The sequence below is a fragment of the Leopardus geoffroyi genome, chromosome A1 (assembly GCF_018350155.1).
Source record: "Leopardus geoffroyi isolate Oge1 chromosome A1, O.geoffroyi_Oge1_pat1.0, whole genome shotgun sequence".
Lineage (NCBI taxonomy): Eukaryota > Metazoa > Chordata > Mammalia > Carnivora > Felidae > Leopardus > Leopardus geoffroyi.
In genome coordinates, this window is record NC_059326.1 from 93,990,314 (window position 1) to 94,014,832 (window position 24,519).

Sequence of the window (24,519 nt, forward strand, 5' to 3'; positions counted from 1 at the left end):
AGTCAACTTAACTGTTCTGTGCTTTGGTTTCTTCATCTATATGATGGGACAAAAAAGTATTAAGAGGAGTAAGTAGATTCGGTAGCATAAATATAGAACATAGAAGAGCAAGGGTATAGGGGCGCCTGGGTGGCGCAGTCGGTTAAGCGTCCGACTTCAGCCAGGTCACGATCTCGCGGTCTGTGAGTTCGAGCCCCGCGTCAGGCTCTGGGCTGATGGCTCAGAGCCTGGAGCCTGTTTCCGATTCTGTGTCTCCCTCTCTCTCTGCCCCTCCCCCGTTCATGCTCTGTCTCTCTCTGTCCCAAAAATAAATAAAAAAAAAAAAAAACGTTGAAAAAAAAATTTATATTAAAAAAAAAAAAAAGAGCAAGCGTATAGTATTACAAAAGAGTTTACATTATTATTTCTTGAAATGGGGTGTAACGCTTGGCCAGAATCCTTAGGGAGATTTCCAGGATTCACTCCAGATCTATGGAATAAAAATCTCAGGGTCAGGGGAAGGAACCTGAGAAAGAGGAAGACTTTACAATAGATTCGTTGATTCTTATATATCACCAATGTTTGAGAACTACGACTTTCGGGTAAGAGGTTATAATTTTCCGTATAGTGTCTGTGTCAAGATGCCTTGAGGACTGAAATTATCATGTTTATATCAGTACCTCCATTGCCTAGCACACAGTAGACATGTAGTCAGACATCTATTGAGTGGTAGAATTTTATTTAAAGCTAATCAACCTCCAACCCTCCAAGTCCTACAAGGTAGAACAAATAACAAATTGGGACATAGAATTTAAATCTTTTTATTAATATGAGAAAGCTAAACTTACTGTAATATCATATAGAGCACCGATTCTTTAAAACCCTTTGAGTCACAGACTCTTTCGAGGATGTGAAGAAAACTACAAACCCTCCCAAAGACTGAAGATACATGTAAAATCTTCCAAATAATTTTAAGGGGTTTACCCCAAGTTAAAATCCTCTCATATGAAAACTGACTTGTCTATCTCCTAGAACAGAACAGTAAGTTCTTGTTTACCACTGAGTCTCTAGTTCTAAGAAAAAAAGCATAGAACATAGTTGGCACTGAATAAATACTGGTTGAATGAATAAATGAGTCATTCATGGATAAAAAGATATCATCTAGGGTCATCTGAAACTCCTTGAGTGACCCAGGGGTGAGGTGGAGAACCAAAGTACAGGTGTTGCACATTTTATTCATGACCAAGATGTAACCTTGGGTTTCTGGAGGTGGTGATGAGAAAAGAAGTCATTTTTTTTTAAAAAGGGGCTTTTTGTATGTTTTTGAGAGAGGGAGATGGGGGAGGGGCAGAGAGAAAGGGAGACAGAGGATCCGAAGAGGACTCTGCACTGACAGCAGAGAACCCGATGCGGGGCTTGAACTCACGAGCCATGAGATCATGACCTGAGCCGAAGTCAGACACTTAACTGACTGAGCCACCCAGGTGCCCCAGAAAAGAGGTCACTTGGATCAATGTTCTCACCGAAGATAAAACTGAGGAAACACAATAAGCATCCTCTCGAAGATGTAAAAGATGGAATCTACCAGGTCAAACTAAGGAAGGAGGATTAGAGTTCAGGAAATAGTGCCAGCACTGCTTTTGCCCTTGTGCTGAATTGCCAATCTAGAGGAGTCAGTGGACAGGCAGAGTTGTATTTTCATCAACAATTAGAGTTGGAGAGACAAAGGTTGCGTTTGGTATCCACCCAAAGACTGGAGCCCAAGGGCTGTAACCTGGAGTGGGGATATATGGTGCAGTGGATCATGTGGAGGAGAACAGAACATCTAAACCCTAAGTTCCAGACTGCTAATGACCTCAGGCACTTGGCAGCAAGAAACAAAAACCTCTTAAGGAAGATGAAATCATCTCAGATCTTAAATTATTTCTGTATTCTTTTCCAGGTTTGTCAAGCAAACCTCAAAGATAATGCCAGACAACATGAACTACAAGCAACATGAACTACAGATGACAGGAACAGGACTGGAGCAGGCTGTAGATAGTGGAATTAACAGACACAAAGGATAATCCATGGAAATAAAATCCTCATTTAAAAAATGCAGCAAGGAACCAGATAGCATACCAGTGCAGATTAAGGAAAAGAACCTTGCCAAAAAAACAGAGTTAAAAAATATAAAAACAGAGGGGCAGCTGGGTGGCTCAGTCAGTTGAGAGTCTGACTTCAGCTCAGGTCATGACCTCACTGTTCGTTGAGTTTGAGCCCCGCATCGGGCTCTCTGCTGATAGCTCGGAGCCTGCAGCCTGCTTTGGATTCTGTGTCTCCCTCTCTCTCTGCTCCTCCCCTGCTTGCTCTCTCTCTCTCTCTCTCTCTCTCAAAAATAAACATTAAAAAAATAAAAAATATATATATAAACAGAAATTATGAACTCAGTGAATGAGTCTCCTGGCAAACTAAACATAGCTGAAAAGTGACTTCATGATTTACAGGCTATATAAGAAGAAACTATCTAGGATGACACAGAAAAAATAAACACAATACACACAGAAAAATGAAGATAGAGGAAACATACCAAGAAGGTCTAACATGTGTTTACTTAGAATCCCAGAAGTCAAGGACAGAGAATACTGGGCAGAGGCAATACCTAAAGAATATAATTGAGAATTTTCCAGAACTGATGTATCAATCCACAAATCTAAGATACCAAACAAAACCCAAGCAGAAAAATAAAATGAAATCCTCACTTAGACACAGCATAATAAAACTGCGGAAAAACAAATACAAAGAAAAAAAACGTGAAAACAGCCGGAGGAAAAAGACTCCACTAGTTTCAATGGAGTAAGAGACTAACAGTTGATTTCTTCATGGCAATGATAGGGAAGCCAGAAGACAATAGGAAGGTTATCTTCAAGATCATCACCCACAGAGAATTCTATGTCCAGAAAAAATTGATCGCCTTTAAAATAAAGGCAAAATAAATACATATCTAAAACAATTTTTTTCAAGGGTAATCTATTTTTGAGACTGAGAGAGAGAGACAGAGGGAGACGCATAATCCGAAGCAGGCTCCAGGCTCTGAGCTGTCAGCACAGAGCTCGACACAAAGCTCAAACTCACGAACACAAGATCATGACCCGAGCCAAAGTCAAACGCTTAAGCAACTGAGCCACCCAGGCGCCCCATAAAGACATTTCGGAAAAAAAAAAAAAAAAAAGTGAATCTGCCTCCAGCTGAACTGCACTAAATTATCCCAGATGGTAGTTCAAAGACAAAGCAAGGAACAGAGAGCAAAAATGATGGCAAATATAGGTAAATCTAAATGAATGGTGACTATACAAGACAATAAAGACTTGTCTTTAAAGAGATACAAAATACATGACAACATATAAGTTGAGAGGGAGGTAAATGGAGTCATGAGGCAATTGTTATCCAATGTCAAATAATTTAAATCACACAGAGAACATATTCTCTAATAACAGTTCAATTATAACTTAAATAGCTATGTTTGAACATGAAGAACTATAGCTCCAAATAATATCTGTGGGTCAAATTATAAGTAATAATGAGAGCAGAGTATTCTTTGAAATTATCGAGTAACTAAACTAGATATCTCCGCTTGGAGAATGGAGGTTGTGGTTTGCAGAGCTCCAGAACAGCCTCTACATTCCTTGCCCATCCCCAGATCCATACCCTTGTGAGGGCAGAACATATAACTTGCTTCTTACCAACAGAATAGGGCACAGGTAAAAGGATTTTGGAGATGCAATTAATGTTCTTATACTGTTGGCTCAGAGTTAGTCAAAAGGGAGCTTATTCTGGGTAGTTTTGACCTAACCTGGTGAATCCCGTCTGGCCTTTTCTGAAAGAGACTCAAAGTAGCAGAGTCTCTCTTATTGGCCCTGACGAAGCATACAGTGGAGACATGGTCTGGAGAGGCAGCCTCTAGTGGCAGAGGGCTGCAAGGAACTGAATGTGGTCAACAATCTGATGAGTTTGGAAGAGGACCGCAAGCTCCAGCTGAGAACACAGTCCAGGGTAGTAACTGATGCAGCCTTGCGAACCCCTGAACAGAGGACCCATCTAAGCTGTGCGTAGACTCTTGGCCCATAGATACTGTGAGATAATAAAAGTATGCTGTTTTATTTTTATTTTTTTGAGAGTGCGTGCGTATCTGTGCTTGTGCGTGAGCAGGGGAGGGGCAGAGGGAGAGGGAGAGAGAGAATCCCAAGCAGGCTCCGCGCCCAGCATGGAGCCTGATGTGGGGCTTGATCCCACGACTTTGAGTTCAAGACCTGAGCCAAAATCAAGAGTCAGAGGCTGAATCGACTGAGCCACTCAGGTGCCCCAAAGGTATGCTGTTTTAGATGGGAAAATTTGTGGTCACTTGACACAGAGCATAGAAAATGAACATACAGCTGAAGTAGCATTTAGAAGGAGATCTACAGTTTTAAATATATAGTTGACTAGAAAGGTGAACATTTGAGCTAAATATACATTACAGTACTACAGAAAAGTGACAAACTCAACCTAGAAAAAAGGAAATCATAAAAAGCTGGAATCAATGAAACAATGACAACAACAAGAAACCAAAATATTGGTTCTTTGAAAAAAAATAATACAGATGACACCCCTCTGAAAAAAGGCTGGGCAAGTAAAAATGAAAGATGATGAAAGAAATAGTATAAATTTGTATGCCACAAATAATAGTATCAGGAATGACAAGGGGGGGGGGAACATCATTACGATCTGGCCTATGTTAAAAAGAGGGCAGGAATAACACTGTGCTAATAAATTTGAAAATGTAGATGAAGTGGACAAATTCTCGGGAACATTCAATTTGCCAATATTCTACATGAAGAAATACTCTTATTAATAGAAAATTTCAGTGCCTGGGTGACTCACTCGGTTAAGCGTCTGACTCCTGATCTCCATGACCTGGCTCAGGTCATGATCTCGTGGTTTGTGGGATGCAGCCCCGCATGGGGCTCTGGGCTGACAGAGTGGAACCTGCTTGGGTTTCTCTCTTTCCCTCTCTCCCTCTGCTCCTCCCCTGTTCATGTGCTCTCACTCTCTCTCAAGACAAATAAATAAACTTTAAAAAAAAAAAAAAAGCTATTTTAAAAAAACAGAAAGAAATTTGAATCGGTATCCCACAAAGATGCCAGGCCCGACACATACTTCACCTAAGATTTCTAATAAACATTTATGACAGGAGTAATGCACATCTTAGAGAAACTCCTCCAGGAAACAGGGAAAGAAAGCCACTCTCCAACTCATTTTACAAGGCTATATCATTGTGATATTAAGCAAAAATCTTAAAATAAGCCAAATCAAAAACAAACCAATCAAATCATGGCCAGGTTGGTTTTACTTCAGGAAAGGAAGGTTGGTTTAACAATATGAAACCAATCCATGTAACGAATCATGTTAATGATTAAAGGTAGAAAAACAACAATTTTTTGCAATACAGAAAGAGCTTTTTTAAAAAAAAAATTTTTTCCTTATTTATTTTTGAAACAGAGAGAGCACAAGCAGGGGAGGAGCAGAGACAGGGACAGAGGACCTGAAGCAGACTCTGCACTGACAATGGTGAGCCCGATGTGGGGCTAGAACTCACGAACTGTGAGATCATGACCTGAGTCACCCAGGTGCCTCCAGAAAGAGCTTTTGATAAAATTCAGCAACATCTGTGATTATGAAAACCTCTTCACAAACTAAGAATAGATATTTCTCAATTTAATAAAAATACCATAAACTGCTTACAGAACACCTGGAGTGCATTCCCAAAACAAGCATGCCTATTATGACCACGTCTCTTCAACAGCGTACTGGGGGTCTGCCAATGTAATTAGACAAGAAAAAGAAAGAAAACCACAAAAGTTATGAGGAATGGAAAGAAAAGCAAATCCGTTCTGACTTGTAGGTGATGTATTTGCATATTTAGAAAGTTCAAATGAAATCTATAGAGAAATTACTAGAATTGATAAGCGAATTGCAGCAAGGTTACCCAACAGAAAAATCTGTTTAAAAATTTTATTTCTGGGGCACCTGAGCGGCTCAGTCAGTTAAGCGTCCAACTCTTGGTTTCGGCTCAGGTCATGATCTCAAGGTTCATTGGTTCGAGCCCCACATCGGGCTCCGCACTGACGGTGCGGAGCCTGCTTGGGATTCTCTCCTGCCCCTTCCCTGCTCACTCTCTCTTTCAAAATAAATACATATTGAAATTTTTTCAATTTCTGTGCACCAGCAACAAACAAAACTTAAAGACATCATTTACAATAGCATCTAAAATATAAAGAAAACAATTGTTAATGTAACAAAATTTATGGAATGCTTTATGAAGAAAATCACAAAACTGTTATCAAAAGATCTAAGGAAGTCCTTATCAATGGAGAGATGTTCATTCAATGGAAAATGCACTATTACAGAGAGGATTAATTAATTAAGTATAATTCCAACAAAAATCCTAAGACTTGTTTTGTTGAAACTTGGGCAAATTCAAAACTTCATACAAAAATGCAAAGGAGAGGGCGCCTGTGTGGCTCAGGTGGTTGAGGGTCCGACTTTGGCTCAGGTCATGATCTCATGGTCTGTGGGTTTGTGACCCACGTTGGGCTCTGTGCTGACAGTTCGGAGCCTGGGCCCTGCTTCAGATTCTGTCTCCCTCTCTCTCTGCCCCTCCCCCACTCGTGCTCTTTCTCTCTCTCAAAAATAAACATTGGGGCGCCTGGGTGGCACAGTCGGTTAAGCGTCCGACTTCAGCCAGGTCACGATCTCGCGGTCCGTGAGTTTGAGCCCCGCGTCGGGCTCTGGGCTGATGGCTCAGAGCCTGGAGCCTGCTTACGATTCTGTGTCTCCCTCTCTCTCTGACCCTCCCCCGTTCATGCTCTGTCTCTCTCCGTCTCAAAAATAAATAAAAAAAAAAAACAAAAAACAAAAAAACGTTAAAAAAAAAATAAACATTAAAAAAAATTTTTTTTAAATGCAAAGCATAGATGACAAAGATGACAGCCCAAATCTTGGAGAAAAAGGTTATAAAGATGCTTTATCTAACATCAAGAATTTTTTCTTTTTATGAGAGAGAGAGAGAATACGAGTCAGGGAGAAGGGCAGAAGCTTAAGCAGGCTCCAGGCTCAGCGTGGAGCCCAATGTGGGGCTTGATCCCATGACCTTGGGATGACCTGAGCCGCAATCGAGTCGGGACACTCAACCGACTGAGCCACCCAGGTGCTTCGGAAATTATTTTCATTACCAGAACATTGCTGATCTCTAGTGGGGAAATTCAGGGATTTGATCAGGAAAGGATACCCAAAAGCCTTCCAGGGTGCTGGCAAGGTGGCATTTAACCTGAGCATTGGTGATATGAATGTGTTACATTATTCCTCTTTATATACATCTAATAACTTTTTTTCAGGCTTTTTTTTTTTTTAAGTTTGTTTATTTTGAGAGAGAGAGGGGAGAGAGAGGCAGAGACAGAATTCCCAGCAGGCTCTGAACTGTCAGCACTGAGCCCGATGCAGGGCTCGACCCCATGATTTACAAGATCATGACCTGAGCCAAAATCAAGAGTCAGACACTTAACCTACTGTGCTACCCAGGCGCCCTTAATAACTTCTGCTATTATGTCCACTCTTATTTACCATTTTAAGTTTAAAATTTTGTTACAGACGATAGAATACCAGTTCTTAAAATATAGGGACACCTGGGTGGTTCAGTTGGTTGAGCGTCCAACTTTGACTCAGGTCATAATCTTGCAGTTTGCTCTCAGTGCAAAGCCGCCTTTGGATCCTCTGTCCCCCTCTGTGCCTCTCTCAAAAATAAAATCTAAACACACACACACACACACACACAACTGAAATACATCTAAGTGGACGGTGGGATGAGTGGACTTTATTCTTCTAATTATTATTTCTCAAATTCTTGTGCTGCCTTTTCTCTTTAATTAAAAAGATTGTGCCAGACCAGCGTTACTTCTAATAGATCTTGATTTCAGCGAGTAATAGGATCATTTCTAATAATATCTTATGGATAAAATGGAGAAATGTAGAATGAAAGACAGTACATTTGGTGGTTAGGGATAACATCCTTGTATTTTCTTCCTGGATTCGGAAACAACCATGACAGAGAAGTCAGACCAAACATCGCTTCTATTATCAACAAAGTAAAAGAATGTGTTTTTCTCAATATTCAGCAATGGGGACTGGCCAATAGTCCACCGATCTCTGAATTAGAGATTAATCCACTTAACCACTGGCCTACCTAGACAACCATGAGCTTCCCCTGTGGGGAGACAAAGTTAAAACTCCTCGGGGAGTAAATCTTTTGATCTACATATTCTTTTACTTCTAGCACCCTGAAAGGTCTTAAGCCTCTCTGAGTCCATTCCACTTCACTATTTACGTAACATTAGCTGCTCCCCAACATTATCCTGTCTCCCCATCTAAGTTACGTTCCTGGTGGTCAGAGTACCGTACTCATTTCTGAAACCAGAATTCTAGATCATTCATGCACATGATAAATACTTTCATATTCGTGTTATGTATTTACTTAAGAGCCATAAGAATACAGGCTGCGGTAAAAACTTCAGAAACTCCAGACAGATCAAGAGACTAGAACTGGACCAATGAGGAAAATACAGCATTTATTAAGGGCTTGTATAGGGTGGCTACTGATCCTAAGTGTTTCGTGAACATCTCGTTTTATTCTCTTTATAGCAGCTATTACCTTAGCGACAGGCGAAGACACAAATAAAGTTAACACAATCACTTGTGTGAGGGCACACAACTATAATTTGCACTTAGCGGTGACTCCAAAGCTAAAGCCCTGAACTGCTGCTGAGCTATAGGGAAACCAAGAGAGCTAAGCCTTCTGAGATCTCCCCTTGGTTGGTGTCTGTAAGGCAGTACTGACTGCACCGTGGTCGCGGGAGAGGCCTCGGGAGCCAGAGCGCCGTGCTTCACACTCAGACTGTGCTAATGATACTGAGATACAGGGGGGTTTCTTAACCTCTCAATGCCTTCTTCATCTCCTTGTCTGTGAAATGGGAAGAATATCCTCAGTGCACAGGATTATCGCCAAGATGAAAGGTGTCCATGCAAGTAAAATACTTAGCGCGGTCCCTGACTGCACATATCAACCTGTATTTACTGCTAGGTCTCTGCTACTTTTGTAGAATTTTGCCCCGGAACCCAAACGTCCCCTGTGAGTACATCATGAAGGGTAAGAAAACAATTGAGGAAACTTGGCATTATACAACCTAAGGCTAATTTACTTAAAAACAAAGAGCTTTTTAGGGAACTGAGGACTTTACTCCCTTTCACCCAAAACTTCCAGTGAGAAAATGCAAAACGGTTTAAAATGAGGTAGTTTAGAGGTGGTATTCTTCTTCTTTATCATTCTTTCTTGGCCAGTCCCTGAGATGTCTAGATGAAACACCCAATAAAAACCACTCTCTCGCTACAAACTGTACTCCAAGCTGCAAGTTTTTAAGAAGCTGTAAAAAGACAAATCCTGACAGAAACAAGTGAAGTCAGTTTGTTGAAAGATTTTTTTTTATTCTACAAGAATTGATTGGTGCAATCCTGCAGGACCCACATGTGTTTAGAGAAATTTTTCTTTTCAAAAGTAAATGAAAACCCCCTTTGAATTATTTATATATTAACTTCTGAAAACAATAGTCATAGGGTCTGCTTTGTCCTATAGAACTATAAATGTTACACAAACTGAAGCAAAAATGGATGTACAGAGATTTAAATGAAACCTTCCAAAGAACAAAACCGCTCCTCGGTCCACTGTATTTTCAAAGTTGATTATCATCAAACCAGGATGAGAGCTGTGAACCACAAACCGTTTATGTCTTTAATAGAAAAAACCATGTTTAGATTAATTAGCAAAGTAGTATCTTAAAATGGATCTTCACACAGTTGATATTTTAGTAATAAACCTGTATATCAAGGCCCTTTCCATTATTTATTTTACTTTAAAAATATATACAGCTAAGGATGTTAAATATATATTCTGAGCCACATGTCTAAACATAAATATTTGGGAAATTCAAACTCTTCCAACAAGTTACGAAAGGATTAAAGAAACAAGAGGAGCTACAAATTATACAGCAGGAGGAAGAAAAAAAAGTTCTTAAACATTTAGGTCTGGATAGATAGGTATTTTCTGATTTCAATACACATACCCAATTGGGAATAGACAGCTGTCAAACTTGAACCAGTTACAGAGAGTGTCGACTAAGCCTGTACTATTTTCTACAATAGGAAACAACGGTGACTTCAAAAATTTCAAGACAGCTCGATAGTTTCATCAGAAGTTATTTGTAGTAATCGTCTAGTATCATGTAGTTCTGGGAGGCGCAGACTGAATGACCACATTACCTAAGCCAAACCAAGTGCACTGATGCTGCCTGATGGGGATTAATTACGGTGGAAGGTATCGGAACACAACAGAGCAGACAGGCAAGCGGAGAAGGACAGATAACGTATACCCGTGCGGATCAATCACGTTAACGCTAGTGTTTCAAATCTAAATATACAGGGACACTTATAAAAGCTGCAGGACAATCCCGATACAAAAACCCAGAGATAAACCTGCAAAATGGTCAACTTCAGTTCCTAGTCTGCTGCTGAATAGCTTAAAGAGTAGCTATTTGGTCTTCGAGGATTTGAGAATGAAAGGGGTGGAAACGTGTTCATCCCTCACTGCACTGTAGCATCTGAAATGAGCAAGCACAACACCTTTGAATTTGTTTTGCTCTTACGTGCAGAACCGGTTCTACTTTTTGAAGACATTTAAAGATAGCTTTGCACTGAGTTAACTTCTAGTCCACAGTGGTTAAGTGACTAGAACTGCCATCCCATTAGCATTCTACGGGACAGTCTTGGTCAGCACTCCTCACTCTGGGGTGGGGGTGGGAGGCATGGCAAAAAGCAGCTGCAATTCTTTTTTTTTTTTTTGTAACAGCAGAAAAGCTTGAAACACCTACAGAGTTTTGCATGTGTCTTGTATTCTATTCTGGAACACCTGAACAAAATCTTATTTCAATCAGCTCGATCTATACAAGTTATAAAATACAAACACAGTCTAAACCCTATAGCGTACAGGATATGCGCTGTTTAATATTCATTAAATGCAGTACAATTGATGAAGATTATCAAATAAGAAACACACGGCATTCTGAAGTTTTAGATCATCTTCAGGTCACTGACCAGAAATGTACAAATTACATGTGCAAGACAAAAAACAAACCAAAACCAAAACACACACAAAAAAGAAAGGATAAAATCCAAAGAAACCAACTTCTCAGTGCAGCACCCCCCTCAGGATATGGCACTTTTACAACGTGAATATTACAGCGGTCAATTTAAGCCGGGAATGACTCAGACAGTGAAGCCACATTAGGGCAAGAACCAGCCCATCAAAATGTTAAAGTAAAACAGGTGAACTTTTTTCTCTGTAAAAGCACTGAAAATGTAGTATGTGCAGACAACTCACTAAAACTTTTCTCATTTCATTTGCCTCCCGATGTAGGATCTTAAGTTATTCTGTAATTATTCTACTTGTTTTAACAGACTGATTTTTAAGGCCTGTATAAATGCTGTTACGTTGCTGAAACCTACTTTTTTCTCTGTGGTGAGAACGTCTTCGTGGAAAAAAGAACGTATCGGCTTAAAAATCACAGAATGGAGACAAAAAACAAAAGACTGACAGTTTCCAAGCTAGTAAGAAATAAATTATACCATGATCCATCGATTTAAAATTATATCAATATTAACTAACATTTCTAGGGTGGCTCCCCCCACGCTCAAATTAAACAGTGCAGACTAGGGCCTGGTACAGTGAATCACATTTGGTTTTCTGGAAAACAAAACTTTACTATAAACACTTAAAAGGCAATTTTCTTCCTCCACAACACACAGACATTAAATGGAAGGTTTTTAAAATATCCACTACCTATAAGAAAAGTACTTTTAAATGGCTAAAAGGAATCAAAATACCAAAGTTTAGTATGCGAAGATATAAACAACCAAGAAAAGATCATTGGTGCTGAATATTGAACATGAATAGCCCAAAATAAGTTCCGAAGTTTTGTCTACCTTTACAAATTAAAAAAGGTGTCCTTTCCACAGTTTGGGGATATGTGCTGTAAATCCCCCCCAACAAGTGTATGAGTAAGGTTTAAAAATGTTGCCAATAGTAAGTTCTTCGGTACCTAAAATTAACCAGAGGACAGCAATATTAATGGTGGCAATGGTGCAGCAATTCTCAAAACGTAGTTACGATCCAACACGAGTTGTGGTGGTTCTTTTATCTGAGAAAAAGCTTTTCAGAAGAAATACCTGCCCTATGCTAACCACTAGAAGAATGAGGGCTTCTCCTACTGACCAATAGGCCACTCTCGTATTTAGATCTTCTGCTCGGCTTCGGCCTTGGGCTTCTCTCAAGCGGAAATGAGTCTGATAGTCGATGACAGACTTTAGAGCTTCGTGAATTGAAACACAGGCAGATTCCATCTAAAGAGAGATAGGTGCAGTTAGTAGGTGGGACACTTTCTGCCCTAACCATCTAATATATTCACCTTCCAGTTAGATCTCAATTCCTCATCTGATTAACACACCACTGAACTGGCACTCACTCATTCACCCGCTCATTTACGCCACTGGTTCCGGCAATGCAACCGGCCCTTCCCTTCATCCCCACTAGGACAACTGGTGAGGCCGGAGATTCGGTGAGGCAGCGGCTTGCCCCAAATTGGAAAGTCACAGCGGTGGTACCTGCCATGTGCTAGACAGAATGCTAAGCTGACAGCAGCAGAAATACTTATCAGTGACAGTGGGTGGTTACAGAATTTCAAGTTCAGGCTCCCCCAGGAGGATGAATTAGGAGGAAGAGAATGGCAGGGCAGAAAATTTGATCAATAATGAGTACAAAGTCCAAATAGATACAAAAATAAACCAAGCACCAGACAAAGTTAACCATCTTAAAAGCAGTTGAATCTGAAAGTGATAGGTCAGGGCGTCAGTGTCTTTCTTTAATTTATCAATTTGCTAAACATGTGTCCTCCCTCCTGCCAGTCAACCAACACATACGTTCTCAGTGGGAGGAAGTTTCAGTTTCACTGTGTAATCCATTTGCCAGCCTTCATCTGATGACACCTTACCTTTCTATACATTCATCACACTATCTGCTTTGAGAAAGGGTAAGTGTCTAAATTTTTTGTTTGTACAGCAGAGTTTAATATTTTTCTACTGCTGAAAACTTAATCCTAGTGATGAAATACCTGCGTTATTATTATACTTATTGTACATCACAAACCATGTATTAAGAACGTTACAAACAATCTGAGGGTTTTCTCGCCCTTATCGCTAAGGAAGGAACTGTTGATATATACTGTGCACAGCCACACAAAGGAAAAATATCTTTATGATAATAGGACAGCGATGAGGGCCACGGAGTATGGGAAGCAGAGGGAGGAAGATGGCGAACATTACTACTTTCCTGTATTCTGGAAAGTTCTCCAATAAATGAAGTTTATCTTAGCAACCTTCCCATTTTCCTTTCTGCTCCTCTCTCTCCTTTAGACCCCAAAACTGTCAAGCTAACTCAGTCACTAGAATACCCCCATGTCACAAAGTTATTTGGGCTCCTCTCTACTACAGTGTTTACGACTTGTATAACTTCTTCCCTCCTTTCACTAATAAATCCACAGAATCTCTCAAAAGATTCTGGGATTTCTTTTTTCCGGTCTTACTTTTTGTGAAGGAATAGAGAACTAGAAAAGAATTCAAACATTTAATAAAGTTTTTGCCAAAGTAAGAAGAAAGAAATCACTTATAAAAATATTCCATTAAAGGTGCTTCTACAAAGTACGAGAAATTACGTGGTCCACGAAGTACGAGAAATTACGTGGTCCACAAATTGCATGTACCTGTTAGATGGACACTCAAACGTTTTTCCTGTTCCTGTTTTGTCGAGGGCCCTAAGAATCAAAGATTAGCAAAACGGTGCTAAAATGAATAATCACATGTTCTGATCTGTGGTAGGAGGCTCCGGAGGCGCTTCTAGACTCTCTCTCCTTCTCAGGCGTTCTCAAAGCGGGACGGAGGCTAATCCTGGGAAGCGTGCACAAAAGCGAGGATCTGATACAAATTCAGAATGTTTAAGGATTCCTGGAAGTCTGACACGGAGTAAGGGTTAAGAAGCGCTGGATGAAAGAACATCACAGAAATAAAGGGACTAACTGCACGGATTCGTATAATTTTTGAGAGGTTTCCCTTTTTTCCCTACCTCTTCTAATAAGGAGAAGTGTTCAGATTTAAGTCCATGTTCAAAAAGTTCATATTCCAAAGAACGTGGTACAGTGAGCCCCCAGGTCAATCATTAACATGTGGCTAATCTTGCTTCACCAATATGTACGCATTCCTCGCCTATTTTTCTCCCCACTCCAATTAATTTGAGGCAAATCCCTTAGCTGTTATCATTTTAACTATACTTTTATACTTTATATTCATTTCTGCAAGGCAACACTACACTAAAAGCTACAACCCTGGTAACATTAGCACACGTAAAACAATTGAAAAATAGTTCCTTAGAGTTTTCAATATAAACTCGGTATTCAAATTTCCCTAAATATCTCAAAAGTTGTTTCCAAATCAGAATCCAAACAGCTTCGACCCCAATCGTCTGGCTGATGTGAACTTCAAGGGTTCTTGAATCTTTTGGTTCTTCTTCCTGTCTTCCCTTCCCACTGGAAGAAACTGGGTCCTCTGTCCTGCAGCATTTCCAACTTCCTTCTAACTTCCAATGTTGTGCACTTCATTAACGCATATTATCAGAAGACACACAATGCCCAGTTACCTCTCCATCTGGAAATGGCCATTAGATTTGGTGCTATCAGTGTGATCTAGCCATGGTACAATTCCCCCACAGCTTTCCACCTAGTGGCTTTAGCAGTGACTGGTAACACTGTCTACTCCAGATCCATCGTTTTACTAATAGGTGAAAAATGGTGATTTACTACAACTCGGTAACTTATTCTGCATTTACCAGCTGGTACATTTTTCTATTCTAAGATGTGAACAACTGCGTTGTGAGTGTCACCAACCGTAGGAGGTATGAGGGACTCATTAGCTTTTCAAAAGTAGAAAAATAAGATCAAGATAAAAAATGTGATACAAATAAAGGAGATTAACAGCTATTAACTGCTTTATTACCACTCGCGTGTTATATTTATCTATCTGGCTTGTAGAGCAAGCTACCTTATACAAATTAGAACTCATGAAGCTTATGTTACAAACAAGGGCCCCAGAGAAAAACCTTTTTACAAAGCAAAGCGCCATTCACAAGGCATGGTAAAATAAGAGAACACTTCTAAAAGTAAGAGTGTATGAATACATCCTGTTAATGCTCACAGTAGGATTATGAGTTAAGGCTCCTGTACGTTATTATTGAGGAGGGCACTTGTTGGCATGAGCACTGGGTGTTGTATGTAAGTGAGGAATCACGGGAATCTACCCCCAAAACCAAGAGCACTCTTTACACACTGTATGTTAGCCAATTTCACAATAAATTATACTAAAAAATAAAGATAAAATAAATATACATTAAAAATAAATAAACATTTTAAAAAATTTAAAAAATAGTAAGTAACAAATAAAAATGGCTTCTGTCACCACATGACTTGGGCCATCAACCTAACTAGAACCTGGGAACAATGAAATACCCCTTTAAGGGCTTAACAAGTAGAATTAACAAATAATTCCTTCGGATACCTAATTGAGTACCTTTTAGATAAGATCTAAGCTCACATTCTGTTTAAGCTGGAACGAAAATGGCCCTTCTCACCACCTGAGCCGCATCTGTTCACAGACTTTAAATCTCTTTCCTTCTCTTTCTCTCGTTAAGCTCTTCTTCAACATAAAGTCCAACCTACCTTCCTTAACTATTTTTGTTAGATGGCTTACCACTGATCTTTAATATTTTGCCCTAAGTTCTAGCAAACATTCTAAGAGCAGCCTGAATGAACACTAAACACTGGGAGAACACTACCAGGTGGCATATTGATTATAGATTAATGAAGGCATCATTTTGTTTCCAGTTATACCAACCTGCCGGGTTATGGAAGCCATATTCCTCATGAACCACAAAAAATGCTTCCGAATGCTGGAGCACTGTCCAGTCTTCCTAAATTTCCTTTCCCACTGAAGGGATCCTCCTCCTTACACTTCAAAGTTCATAGAATCCTTTCACAGCGGTCTCCACCAAAAATGTCTGAAGTTCTCTGAAATGTCTAATCTACTATAAGAATTAAGATGGATCTGAAAGACTGTGTGAAAGTCTCAAACTCTGTGTTCACTAGTGGGTGAATGCGTGTGAAATTATGCTTTCCCTCCGTCTCAACACACCATTCTGCTGCTTTTCATTTACCTGGGTAAGAGCACTGACTCGGTTCTCACTAGGAAACAAAGGCGGGTCTTCTCCAACTTGAAAATCAAAATACACGGTTTTGTGTGTGAACGTGGAAAATTCATTGCTGAAACAAAACTTGTATGTCCCGTTTTTGGAGGCGGTGAAGGTAAAACTATCATACTGTTTCTTCATCTCTTTGTATAACACGTTACCATCAGGATCTTCTAATCGACAGTCTACATCATAGTGTCCACCAGTAATCACCTATGAAGACAGAGAAAAAGGGAAGAAAGGTATCACTGCAACTCACAAGTCTGACAAAGCAACCAGACTTCCTGTTAAAAGGATAAGACTCCTGGCAGTGGACTTTTACTACCAAGGGCAATTTCACATTTTTTAATTTCCAGCAGTGGATGGAATTTGGGAGGCAGATTTCAGTTCAACCAAAGCTTTACAGACACCGAACAAATTTCCCCATGATGGGAGAGAGAAACTACCTAACCAGCCAAATAACCGTTCTAATTAACGCAGGTCTCTTAAATCACTTGAATCTCCCAACAAACCTACAAGAGAGGGTTTCTGCCCTCCATTTGACAAACTGAGAAACTGAGTTAAGAGAAGCAACCTACCCAAGATTGCTCATCTAGTAAAAGGCAGAGACAGAATCTGAACCCCAAAGTCACACTCTTGACCCTTGAGCTCACTGCCATGTAGTATTCCCTAAATTTTCTCCCCTCATTTCCTATGTGCACCATCCAAGCACACGCACGGATAGTGTAGTGCAGGAGGAAAGTAGACCAGTCCTTAGCGTAACACCCCAAGCATGTATCTATTATAGAACTTAAATTCATTTTAATGCCAAATTTAGGTTTGTTTCTTAAGTGCTTCTCTATGTCAGTTATATGGAATTTGATACACCTTTTGTTTTGAACAGCATTATGGACTGAACAGACCCGTGGGCTACTGATTCTAACAGTATAGCCTCATTTTACAAATTTGTTTCTCAGAGAAATATCAATGATTAAACTATCCTGTTTATACACTTGTGATTAAAGCAAAAACAAAACAAAAGCAAACAAATCTTTTGCTTATCTGGAAGCCTGTATTAAAGGGCACGCATATTTGAAAGGAAAGCCAGGGGGGTACATGAAAAGTTCTGAAGAGGACTTTGGAGTTATTTTCAAGGGCTTGTGCTTCATCAGTTACAATTTAAAGGCCCATTTGGGTCGTACAAATGAAGGGGAGGGAGATTTTTCCTGAGGTAAGTAGACAAGCATAATGAGAGAGGAAAAGGAGAAAAGGATTAAAGAGGAGAAAGGCCTCCTTAGAGGACAAAGAATTAAGTAGGAAGAAAGAGGGAGGGGAGATGTAAGAAACAAAGGGTGCAGGCTGAAAGAATGGGAAAGAAGTGAGGAAGAAGAGATGCGGGTTTGAGGGTTCCCAACCCCCATGAGAGCAGGTGGCACAAGCCTGTACTTTCAAGTGTGAACGCTCCCGGTGAGGGTGAGCACGATGTTGCCATTCTAGATCTGCAGAACAGAGATCAAACCTGCACTTCAAAGAAGGATCAGCTGCTAATGTGACCTTTTGTCACTTAGGAAATACGATGAATAACTATGTTACAAGATCACTTTGACAAATAAATGAAATATAACTATGTACTGAGGAAGCTGCTAAGGAAACTGTTAATATGTAAATATTAACATACAGGTACGATGTTTCAACTTAAAAAGTGTCTTATCAACTGGGCATTTACTGCCTCTCCAATGTCAACAACTTTTCCTCCAGGTGAAAGTCATGACTTCATTTTTATGTACCTGATTATTCGTACTTGGCCGTTGTGCTGTGATTGGTCAAATATAACAAAACTGAACAGGACCAGAAGAGATCACCATGCCACTCTTCCTCCAGCAAAACTCCAAACAAATCATCTTATTTCAGATAAAAAATACCCCTTTAGAATCTGTCCGGTCACGTAATGTAGAAACTGGGAATCATCCCAAACGAAGTCTCCCTACTTGTCCGGTTAGTCACACAAATTTCTTGACGTTGCTGCCTCCCTCAAATTCATCCGGCCTCTTCCACTCCTAATCCAGAGTCTAGACAGGACTGAAGCCACAACTTCCTAAAAGGTCTTCCCGTAACCCAATCCCTCTTCCCATGAAACCCAGGGGTTCTCAGTCTCAGTTGGTTTAGGGATGGATAATTGTTTGTGGCAGGGGGTTGCGTTGCCCGGGGCACCGTGGCATGTTTACAACCATCTCTGGTTTCCGTTCACCAGACGCCAGTAGAGTCGCCCCTCCCACGTCTCCTGGCCTCCCCATCACCTGTTCGCTTAAAACCTTGTGATAAATTCAGAAAAATCCCAACCTGTTAACAGTGCCATACCACTCCTCTGTGTCTCCTCAAGGTGGCCTCAACAACCCTTTCTCTGTGTTCCAAAAATAGCAGACTGCCAGAAGTTCTCTGAACAGATCTTTGTTTTACATCTGCTCAAACAGTGGTGAGTTAAACAGGTCCTGTTTGCTCAACAATCACAGGACCCAAAACGACGATACTTACAGATCTATGGCTTATTACAGGGGAAGAACATAATATAAAACATCACAGTCAAAGTGTCCACCAGAAGGGGGTCGGGGAGGTGAGGCATGGGCTCCTTTGTCCTCCCTCTGTGAGGACTGTAGCCAAACAAAGACTCTCGACTAGGGACCACACAAGTGTGCAAGGAACACCTTGCAACCAGTGAGTCCCAAAAAGAGGCCTGTCACTGGTCACACAGGCACATCCCTGCTATATTACTAGTCTCAACAGCACAGCCTTTTGGGGGGCTGGGGGATATCTCACCAAGACCAGGTACAAATCATCAATCTTACTATTACCAACAAACAATGCTGACAAACTGGGACAAATCACCCCTGAAGGCCTTGGACCCACAGTTACAAAGCAACACTATTACTCACTGTACTTCAGTGTGGGCTCAAGCTAATTTCAGGAACTGAGTCTCACAAACACAATCTACCTGCCTAGGATGTCCTTTCCCCTATGCCATCTTGTAGAGTAGCTCCTCTTTCTCCTAGACACAATTCAAACATCAGCCCCTCGGTGACATTTCCCTGGATGAGCCCTCTCCTTCTGCCCAGCACTGTACCTAGTGTGTACCTTCACTGTTGCATTTAACACTGTATGACTGCATGTATCCATGTAAGCTCCCTGAGGTCAAGGTCAGTCTCACTGACCTTTGGGAGGTAGTGTATAGGAGTTAAGAACTTAACCTGGAACTGCATACTCATTCTGCCATGTGCCACGTTTTGTGACCTTGGGCTTAAAGCTTTCAAAGCCTTAGCTTCCTAAGTAAGGAAGAAGTAAGAACTCTACCCATTTCCTATGGAGGTGTCCTGAGAATTAAGTAACACGCCTGAAATGCTTGGCGTGCTGTCTGCTACCTAACAGACGTAACAGCCCGTAACAGTAGTGGTGGTATTCTCGGCACCAAGCACGGTGTCTGACGCTGATACCTGAAATACACAGACATTTTTATATTACGATTCCTGCTATCTTCTTTTCAGTGCCCTCGTTCTAACCCATGAAGTTAAACAAACCAAAGGGTGATCCTTAGCCTCCCTTCCCTTACTCGCGGTAGCCAAAACATCATCAAGTCCTGTTGATTTCACCTACTGGCTTCTCTCCAATCCTTTCACTTGTCTCCTCCTCTACAGCTACCACCCTTGAAGCCTGGACCACTATAATAGTCTCCTACAGCCATCTCTCCAACACCCTAATACTTTCTCTACCTGCACAAGTGAACATACAGTTACCAAAACTGCGTGAATCATATCACTGCACTGCTCACAACGCTCTGATGGCTTTCCCATACTCTGAGGAAAAACTAAAATCCTTAACTAGGCCAGCAAGGCACATGGTCTCACCCCTGACCTCTCTTCCTCTGGCTCCTTATTCCCAAGTTCATTGGATCTCATGATAGACCTCAAATTCCCAGCCACTCTTAACACTTTTGCAAAGGCTATTCTATTCCCTCACCACTCCCCTTACCAAAGTGTGTACAACTAATCCTTTACAGTTCAGCCTAAAATCACTTCCTAAAGGAAGCTCTCATAGATCCCAAAGATTAGACAGTTTATCCTCTATTTTCTGCCTTTTTAAAAAAATTATTTCTTTATTTTGAGAGAGGAAGCAGGAGAGAAGCAGAAAGAGTGAGACACAGAATCCACAGCAGGCCCTGCACTGTCAGCGAGGAGCCTGATAAGGGGGCTTGAACTCACGAACCGTAAGATCATGACCGGAGCCGGGATCAAGAGTCAGACAGACACTCAACCGACTGAGACACCCAGATTTTCTGCTCTTAAGGTAGTTTTGATGAATGAGCAGGTACTAATTAAGAAAAGGGTTGGATGCAGAAGGAATCGAGAATGACGGCGGCGAAACAATCTATTTGTACCACTTCCTATCACCAGCACCTAGCACTCAATAGCTGCTCAAATAAGCTAAATGAGTCTACCAACAAAACAGAAATAAAGACTGTTGGGGTGCCTGGGTAGCTCAGTTGATTAAGGTCCGACCCTTGATTTCTGCTCAGGTCATGATTTCATGGCTGGTGGGACTGAGCCCCACATCGGGCTCTGTGCTGACCACATGGAGCCTGCTTGGGAGTCTCTCTCCCTGCCCCTCCCCCCACACATCTGCTTTCTCCCCCTCTCTCTGTCAAAATAAATAAATAAAGTAAAAAAAAAAAAAAAAAAAGAAATATTGTTGTAGCAAACTTAAGAAAGTACATTCTGTTAAATAAAGTTTCTTTCCTATTAAAATCCCAAAGATGAAAAGGATCCTCTCATTTATCACAGCTATTCGTTCAATGCCTTTGGCAGATGGTCTTCTAGCCTCGAAAGGAGCTCTTCCTGTGACGGACAGCATTAACCAAAAGTCCTACCATCAATGGAAAAACTGAAAAACAACGGAATTAGATATTGGCAGGACTTCAAAACTGATTCAAGTGGAGGTGTCAATCAGAGAGCAGGGGACCGGTCACTGAGCACTATACAACAGGAAGAAGTTCTTTTTAAAAGAGGTGCTTTAAGAGGGAAAGTTCAATAGGCCTTAAAACGAAGAACATTTTGGAGCATAGAAGGAAAAGTCACAGGAACCATTTCTGGAACTCCTGTATCTTCATATTTCGTCTAAAATGGCTCTCGCCCAAAATGTATAACAAGAAAGGCAAATGCCCTGCATCGGCTACCTAGAGGTGATTCTTGACTCAGCCCAAGAGTGGAGAAACCCAGACAGGAACGAGTCACCAAGCAGGATGCAGCCCCGACCCTGGAACCGTGAGCTGGGGCCCCTGGACTTTCAGAGCTCGTCGTACCTGGAACTCGAGGGTGCACTTGGTGCCCTGCGTGATGTCCTCGTAGAAACACTGCTTGGCATTGTCCGGCAGCTCGAAGGTGATCTCGGAGGCGCCGCCGGGCCCCGGCACCAGCAGCAGCAGCGCGAGCAGCCTGCAGCTCCAACGGCCCGCGGCGGCGGCCCAGCGCTGTGCGGACCCCGGCCCCGGCATCCCGAGGCGACGGAGGCGTCCTCAACCGAGCTGCGGGGAGACTCGGGGTCACGTCTGCGCGGACTCACCACGAGCGGCAGGCCTCAGTCCGGGCCGCCCGCGAAGACGCACGGGAGTCGCTCCGGGCCACGGAGAGATTCGCGATGAGCGACGAGCCGCTGGGAGCGAGGGAAGGGCGCGAGAGACCGGGGCCTGGGGCCGGGAACGACCTACAGAGCAGAGATAAAGCCGGCACAGCACTGGCGGAAAAGGCCTGAGATGGCCGGAAGTGGGGCTAGCGCCTGGCAAAAGGGGGCGGGGCTTGAGGCACCTGCTCCAGCAACCCGGATGTGCTCGGCCAGGGCAGTGGGGAGAGGCCTTGGAGTGTGTACGTGGAAGCTCGCGAGACGTCTGCGTGGTCTCCGTCGGCGCCAGAGGCGAGGGGCGGGGCCAGCGTAATGAGCGTGGCAGGGCGGGCCCAGAAAAAAGGGTGTGTCCAACCGGTGTCTAGATAGGGCTTGTGGGCGGCTGGTACAGCTCAGCGAGCATAAACTACAGTTTTTCTTGTTCCTGTGAGAACTGATCGCTGAGGGTGGGGGGGTCTCCGAAGGAGTTATGAGGAGCTCATTTTACCCTACGGGGCTAATAACTGGTAGTAGAGCACTTTGCAACTTGCTGAGAGTTTTCTCATAAATAATAACAAATATTTGGGGGAAGCAGTTTAGCCAGGAGCTTGAATACTGGGACCACTACCCTACAGGACTTTTAATCCCTGTTCTGCTACTTACTGGCTGTGTGACCTTGGGCCAGTTGCTTAACCTCTCTAATTCAGTCTTCGCAACTGTAAAATGAGGATAATACTACCTAACCCAGACGATTATTACAAGACCTTAATATTTGCAAAGAGTACCCAGGAGAATGATCATCATATAGTAGGCACTCAGTAAGCTTTTGTTAAATAAAAATAAACATCAGTTGAGGCTTCATTATCAGTAGGCACTATGCTAAGCCTATTACCCAGGTCTTTTGATCCTTCTCCCGTAAAGGAAGGTATTATGACTCCTGTTTTACCGATAAGGAAATCGAAGATCTAAAAAGTTGAGTAACTTACCTATGATCACACACTGGTTTGTGTTGGAGTGCTTAAAAAAATAGTAGGTAACTAACAGGTGTTGATTTCTTAAATTATACATTTTCTTGTGCATAAAAACACAAATTAGGTATCATTCCATTTTTTAATAAATGACCATGGTGAGGCTCGTGCACTTTAAGATGATCAGCAGAGGGTGGTAGAGGGCTTGATGAGAAGTAAATACAGATTCGGTGGTACGAGCCAGGCGGGGAAGTGAGGGAGGTGGGTGCGGAGGTCAGGTAGGGGTGAGGGATATTGTTAAGGAGTGAGGGGAGGACGCAGTAACTCCTGTGGCCTTTGGGGGTCCAAACCCTCCGCATGCGGGAAAGGAGCTCTAAGGAGATAAGATCTGGGGGAGACTGCACTTTCCTGAGAACTGGGCCAGAAACAGAAAGCTTATTTGTGTCTGTGAGTGGAAGGAGGAATGAATTTCAAAGTAGGAAAGGTGGGTTCTATTTTCTGACTCGTGAGTTCGCACAAGTACACACCATGTGACATGATACAAACCGCTAAAAAACAGTGTGGCGTTATCTAATAAAGCAGAAGATACATGCATATGCCTAGAAATTCCACTTTGCTTCTACTTTACAATGTATACTTTAGAGCAGTGCTTCTCAGAGTGTTCTCCAAAGAACCACCCCCCAACCCCTCCCAGGGGGTCTGAGATTACCTGCAAGAGGTTTTTATCATCATATTTTTCAACCAAAACAACAAATAATGGATTAAATGTAAAAGCAGATGAGCACCCAGCTTCTTGTATGAATCGAGATATTAAAGAGATTTACAAAAACGTATAGCAACGTCACTCATCACTAAATTTTTATTTGGAAAATATAAATTTTCTAATATGTAAATATAGTTATATGTAAATAACTACATATTTAATATATATAAATAAAATATATAATATAAATAAATACAAAGCTCTTTTTCATTTAGAATGTTATGTTGACATGTATAGTGGGTTGAATTGTGTCCCCCCAAAAAACTTGTCCAAGTCCTCACTCCACATCCCAGTGAATGAGACCTTACTCGGAAATAGGGTTTTTTGCAGAAGTAATTAAGTTAAGGATCTTGACTTGAGATCACCCTGGATCTAGGCTGGTCCCTAAATCCAGTGACTGGTGTCCTTAGAAAAGAGAGGTACAGGGGCGCCTGGGTGGCGCAGTCGGTTAAGCGTCCGACTTCAACCAGGTCACGATCTCGCGGTTCGTGAGTTCGAGCCCCGCGTCGGGCTCTGGGCTGATGGCTCAGAGCCTGGAGCCTGTTTCCGATTCTGTGTCTCCCTCTCTCTCTGCCCCTCCCCCGTTCATGCTCTGTCTCTCTCTGTCCCAAAAATAAATAAACGTTGAAAAAGAAAAAAAAAAAAAAAAAAAAAAAAAAAGAAAAGAGAGGTACATAGAAACACACAAACACAGACATATAGGGAAGATGTCACGTGAAGTC

At 41.7% G+C, this 24,519-nt stretch overlaps 1 protein-coding gene across 1 annotated transcript in view; it reads right to left on the reverse strand.

Annotated features, from left to right (window-relative positions):
* The window catches only part of LOC123578564, a 45,154-nt gene extending 22,879 nt beyond the window's left edge, over positions 1-22,275 (reverse strand). Inside the window, exons 1-4 of the mRNA XM_045441493.1 lie at positions 21,771-22,275; positions 16,412-16,657; positions 12,265-12,498; positions 1,503-1,573 (exon numbers count right to left, since the gene is read on the reverse strand). Coding sequence (XP_045297449.1) covers positions 1,503-1,573; positions 12,265-12,498; positions 16,412-16,657; positions 21,771-21,962 — 743 coding nt within the window. The 5' untranslated portion in view covers positions 21,963-22,275. The remainder of the gene's footprint in view (positions 1-1,502; positions 1,574-12,264; positions 12,499-16,411; positions 16,658-21,770) is intronic.
* Between the last annotated feature and the right edge of the window lie 2,244 nt (positions 22,276-24,519).